At 36.6% G+C, this 6,136-nt stretch overlaps 1 protein-coding gene across 1 annotated transcript; it reads left to right on the plus strand.

Annotated features, from left to right (window-relative positions):
- Positions 1-4,173: 4,173 nt before the first annotated feature.
- On the plus strand, positions 4,174-5,124 carry LOC110289112 (olfactory receptor 2AG1-like). The gene has a single exon (XM_021155300.2). It carries the CDS (start codon positions 4,174-4,176, stop codon positions 5,122-5,124), a length of 951 nt encoding a protein of 316 aa, XP_021010959.2.
- The last annotated feature ends 1,012 nt before the right edge of the window (positions 5,125-6,136 follow it).

The following is a 6,136-nucleotide window of genomic DNA, read 5'->3' on the forward strand; positions in this document are numbered from 1 at the left end:
AGTTTACTCTGTAACTCTCTGACAATATTTGAACAGTTTTCATTCTCTATATTTCTTGATCCAGATAAGTTAACATTTTCAGCTTCAGCTTTCATTTTTTTCATAAATCTTCCAACACAGGCTTAATTTTTCCAGCCTCCTGTCCTTTGGAAATTCAAGGTGAAATATCTTCCCATACCAAGTATGAAATGTTCACAGCATCAGAACCAGAACTTCCCTGCTGAAGTCAGCTTCAGTTGCCCTGGCTCTGCAAGTCATAGCTGTCTCGTTTCTGCTATGCAGCATCTCCAGTAACTGCTTCTTCCTCATTCTTTAATTCCTGGAAACCAAGTTCTTCATTCTCAATTTGACTGGCATCTTCTTCTCCTTGTAATGCCTTCTCACCAGCAGATACTTATTGTCAAGCTCCTCAGCCAGAGCTTCCTCCATGAAGACCAGCTTACCAGGCACCAACCTAGAGAATAATTTTAATGAGTGAGTCTGAATAATCTTGTTCTCATTGTTCATTCTGTATGACAATTTTGTCATAAAATGAAAATAAATTGAAAAAATGTTATTTAGCTGAAATTTTAATCTTTTAAATACAAGAACATTTCTAGGACATAGAACTAAATTGCTAACTCACTTATTGGATCATTTTTTTAAAGCTCAGCATAATTCCTCATATCCTCTAGGCATCACTGTTCTTCTTGCTGAAATTATTTTATTGAGATGATTTGGAGGGAAATAATTATTTGTCCTTTCCTCTTGTCATCATTCACAGTTCAGCTGTATACAGATAATTTAGCTGTATAGTTTGGTTTCATCAACAGTTTAAAAGACATTTCTTCCTTGTTTCATTACTGTATAATTGGTAACCTGTCTTTGATCTCTGGGAGTATTTAAAATATTTAAATTAATGTAGACCCTCTACAACTCTAGTACTATGGGTTTTTCTTTTACTTCCTGCCTAATTCTTACAAAATTAAGCGTTTTTCAACCATAATCTATGGCATATGGACAAGAGTACATACAGAAACTCTCCTGGACTTCCAGAGGTCAATGGCAAGAAGACCTTCCATGTATAGGCTGTATATGGAGCAGCCTTATGAAAGAGAGAAATAGTCTAGCCTACAAGAGCTATAAATATAAGAAGCATCCCACCCCCAAAGCCTGGAAAAACCTACTTTACGGTCAAGGACCCAGTGCTAGACATGCTAGGAACCTGAGTTATTCCATGGTTACTACTTCTTAATGGTAAAGGAAATATGTAAGCTATTTGGGCTATGGTGCCAGTATTATGTATCTATAACCTTGGTGTGTGGAAAGATAAGGAATTGGAATATTGTATGAAAGGAGAAACTTAGGACCTCAAAGCTCATTATTGATAGAAGACCTCAGGAGAAGCAAGCTAAGAAATATACCCATGAGAATTCATTAACACACTATTTTCTAGACCCAATATTTCCATTTCAGCTGGGATATGAGTCCCTCTGAAGATATGCATAGGATAAAGCAGAGAGGAGGCCATGGAACCTGAAAACAAAGCAGCGTGCTCCTAGACAAGGACCTGGCTTATGCACTATCTTAGGAACATTTATATGGAGATAGCAGGAACTTTTGAGCATCTTTTTGAATTTCTACTTGCTTGATGAAGCTTTGATCTCTGCTTCCAGATAATGATAGGACTAGAAAAACCTGAGCAGCAGGACTCAAGAGTTTGAAAACTTACATGAAGTTGGAGGAGCTCCATCCATGTAACTCATCAAGTGTGAGAACAGAAAACCCATTTTCTTGCTCGATAGGACTCTATGTAACATTTGTTAACAGCCTGGCTGTTCCCACGGACATTTTCAGAGTACATCTGTAGATTAGAGGAAGGAATAAAATAGCATTGTCACTTGACATCGGAAGGATACTTAATACACTTTGCCAACTTAGCAAAGTTTAATCCAGTAGAAAACTCCTGGGAAAAACAAAACAAAACTACATCTGTATTCTCCATCGGTAAAGCAACATCCGCAATTATTAAGAATCCTTGAAGGAAGGTGGAGTGGTTAGGTGCTTAGGCTTTTGAGCTGCCAAGGTAAGGAATTTTATCTGTTTAAATAAAATGTGTAACCTCGCTTTATGCATTTTGAGACAAAAATCAATGTAGAGCAAACAGTAAGATCTTAAATTACATGCCAATCAGGCGCTTTAGTACTTCGAATCCATGGCCCTTTCAGTCTCTCTGTTTTTGATATCTTGAAAATTTAGAACATTTCCTGGATCTATGTGTCTTCTTCCTAGTTGGAATCTCAGTGCCTATCTTTAGACCCTGTAGGTATCCCTGGCTTCTCATAATACTCACCAGATAGATGATGAGCACCCTCAAACTACTAACTGAATTGTGATACTCATTTCACATTCTCACACATTTTAACTGTTAAGGTACTATGACACCAAGAGAAGTCAGTGGAGACTGATGAAGCATTAATATACATGACATGGCTGAATAATTTGTACAAGGATGCCTAACTTTCACATCATAAGCTGCATGTTGAGTTAGCTTCGTCTGACCATTTTAGTGGTATATATATATATATATATATATATATATATATATATATATATAAAACACAGGCTCCTGTTAATCTTAAGACTCTTTCCAACATTGGCTTTTCCATTGCTTTTGGCACCATCCACCAGTAACAGCTTTCAAGAAAAGGAGCTCTTTTTCTGTATCCCTTCACCTTCTATCTATGTAAATGCTCTGCATTTGTAACAGAGGGAGCAAACATCATGGCCAATGATAGTATTTGAATAGGATTACTGAAGTTAATTACAACACAGAAAAATTCTTCTTCCATGACTTTTAAATCATTTCTCCCAAACACAGAGTCTTTTTGTTTGTTTGTTTGTTTAGATTATGTTCCGGTTTCTTCCCTGGCACACATGATATAACAGTCTGTAAAACAGATAGGATCTGGGCTTTTGCTTTAGTATCAAAAACCTGAACAGCTAAATAAGGAGCTTCTGTTCCTTAGTTAGCTACTCATTCCCTATTCTCTGCTGAAGTACTTTGCAGTAAAGTAGCTCAGCACAAAATCTGGAATTAACTTTCTCATAAGCAAGTGTTTTCAAAATAATCTTCACCATTTGATTTGTAACTAGTGTGGATGATACAAGATTCAAAATTAAACTATGTCTCTTTTTGCTTTGCCCCTCCGAAATACCTAGGCTTCCTTGTCTACTCAATAGATAATTGATGTTTTCTAGAGGCATATATAAATATTATTATACATAAAATACGAAATATATTGTTTTCTATGTGTAAAAAAAGTAAAACAGATATGATCACATCAATTCTAAAGCTTTAACTCTAAAATCAACACTTTCTCAAACACAATACTGCCTAGTATCAGATAAAACCTTCCTCAGAATCTCAGAGAATGTAAGGCTGTGCAACAGAGGTCACTAACATGAAAACGCGTACTATTCAAATGGGATTTGCATCAAACGAATTTGGACTCTTGAAATGTAGAAAATAAACTGGACTGTTTGTTACATTTCTAAAATTCCAGCATTTAAAAGGTCAATTCAAAAGGTTCATAGATTGTGGTTATCCTACATAGAAAGACCTTGTCAAAAAAAAAGTACAAAACGATAACAACAAAAAAATATGAGCAAAGCCAAAACACTGGAAGTAATTTATTGAAAGTATGCCTCTGTACCTGTCAGAAATTCACATTTGAATAATGTCTCTGCAGGAAAATTTACTGAGATATCTAGGGCATAAGCAAATACTTATACTAAATTGTATGCATGGCAGAGTTTTGTTTTTCTCTTTAACAGAGAAGTAATTAACTTTTCTTAGAAGATTCTTCTTCAGGTGGAATGCCATGAGGAATATTTCCAGGAGGTGACTTACTAGTGGTTAGTTATCTGCTATTATAAGCATATGGATTATATACATATATATGCATATATATATATACATATATATAATTTCACATTAGATGGGTCAACTATCAAGATAGAATTGAGAGCAAGAAATTTGGAAATTGAGAGGCAAACTTATTTACTGGTGGGAAAGAGTATCATATTTATTACTGGAGTCATGGCAGATATCTGATGTTATAATGTGAGAGTTCATATTGGAAAAACTTCAATCAGCCAACTCTTCCTAGGAAGATAAGGAAGCTTCACATAATGGAGCTTTGGAACTCTACCTTGGGAAGTGGCTTCATCTTGGTTGGAATCCTGGATGACAGTGGCTCTCCTGAAATGCTCTGTGCCACATTCACAGCCCTGTACATGTTGGCTATGATCAGCAATGGGATACTGCTCCTGGTCATCACCATGGATGCCCGGCTCCATGTGCCCATGTATCTTCTGCTCTGGCAGCTTTCTCTTATGGATCTACTCCTCACATCAGTCATCACTCCTAAGGCTGTTATAGATTTTCTGCTTAAAGACAACAGTATCTCCTTTGGGGGCTGTGCCCTTCAAATGTTCCTGGAACTGACACTGGGTGGTGCAGAAGACCTTCTTCTGGCCTTTATGGCCTATGACAGGTATGTGGCTATTTGTCACCCTCTGAACTATATGACCTTCATGAAACCTAGGATCTGCTGGCTTGGAGTGTTCACATCATGGACCCTGGCATCTCTGAGTGCAGTAGGATATACCATCTACACCATGCAATACCCTTTCTGCAAATCTAGGAAGATCAGACACCTGTTCTGTGAGATCCCTCCGTTGCTGAAGCTGGCCTGTGCAGACACCTCCAAATATGAGCTCATGGTTTATGTGATGGGTGTGATCTTCCTACTTCTCCCTCTTGCTGCCATTCTTTCCTCTTATACACTAATTCTGCTCACTGTGCTCCACATGCCTTCACATGAAGGTAGGAAGAAAGCCCTTGTCACCTGCTCCTCACACCTAACTGTGGTTGGGATGTGGTATGGGGGTGCTTCTTTCATGTATGTTCTACCCAGCTCCTTTCACACCCCCAAACAAGACAATATCTTCTCTGTTTTCTACACAATTGTCACACCAGCTCTGAACCCCCTCATCTACAGCCTGAGGAATAAGGAGGTGACTGGGGCTTTGAGGAGAGTCCTGGGAGGACGCCTATTGCCAGAACACTCTACATTCTAAGTTGTTCTAGTAGGTCCCTTCTAGCCTCACTTCTCCTTGAAATTATATGATTTCTGTTAAAAGTGAAATTCTACTTATAAAGCAAAACACTAATAAATACAACATTTAATTAGAGACTTGGAATTTGATTATATATGTTAAATGCTCTTTGACACTATTCTTCATAAGTATATTCTTATAGGATACAGTTGGCAGTGTTTAAATTTACTTTTTATAGTTTTAAAAGGCTAACCCTTCATTTTCCAAAGTAACTGTTTAGTTAAGAGGTTCCAAACTTATCACCACTCAAACACTAAACTTGAACTTTTAAATACATATTAGACCAAGACAAGAGAAAATACTTTTAAGTGGTATCAGTGAGAAAAGATTCTTGGCATTTGCACAATTTTTAAAGCAACTAATCTTCATAAAATTAATTTTGGTAGTTTTATCTAAAGCCCAGTTGGTAGAAGTTGACTATGTTTAACTTTTAATGTCTTTCTAAGAATCAACTTTTGTTAATGTTCTGACAGATATCTTGGCTCTGTGTATATGTGTGCGTGTGCCCCTTTTTCATTTTCATCCTGTCCTCCTTTTTCATTCCTCTTCTTCTTCCTCATCATTTCTCCTCCTATTTTCTTCTGATGCTGCCACGATGAAAATTTAAGTGAATATTTATGCTTCTATACTGTGAATACTAAAAGCAAACAGGTAGAACAAAATTAGTCTTTTCTTTTATGTCCAAGCACATTTTAAGATATATTAATAATTTCAAAAGGTCTATAAGCATGATGTGTCTATATGATGAGAACATTATGTAATTTTATGCATGTCAAAATATCTTGTGGTACTCTTTTTTTTGTATGCAAAATTTTATGTAGCTTGTATTATTTAAGACCTAAGTCAGAATGGCTATCATTAAAAGTACAAATGACAACAAACACTGTCATAAGTGAAACTGGCCTTTGTTGTGTCTTTGTGTGGTTTAGGTATCAGAGTCACTGTTCTTCAGAGAATAAATTAGATAGTGTTC

Source organism: Mus caroli, unplaced genomic scaffold, assembly GCF_978045245.1.
Source record: "Mus caroli unplaced genomic scaffold, Mus_caroli_1 scaffold_8, whole genome shotgun sequence".
Lineage (NCBI taxonomy): Eukaryota > Metazoa > Chordata > Mammalia > Rodentia > Muridae > Mus > Mus caroli.

What these genes read in the sequence shown, in the direction of transcription:
- LOC110289112 (XM_021155300.2), top strand. Translation starts at nt 4,174, where the DNA reads ATGGAGCTTTGGAACTCTACCTTGGGAAGTGGCTTCATCTTGGTTGGA.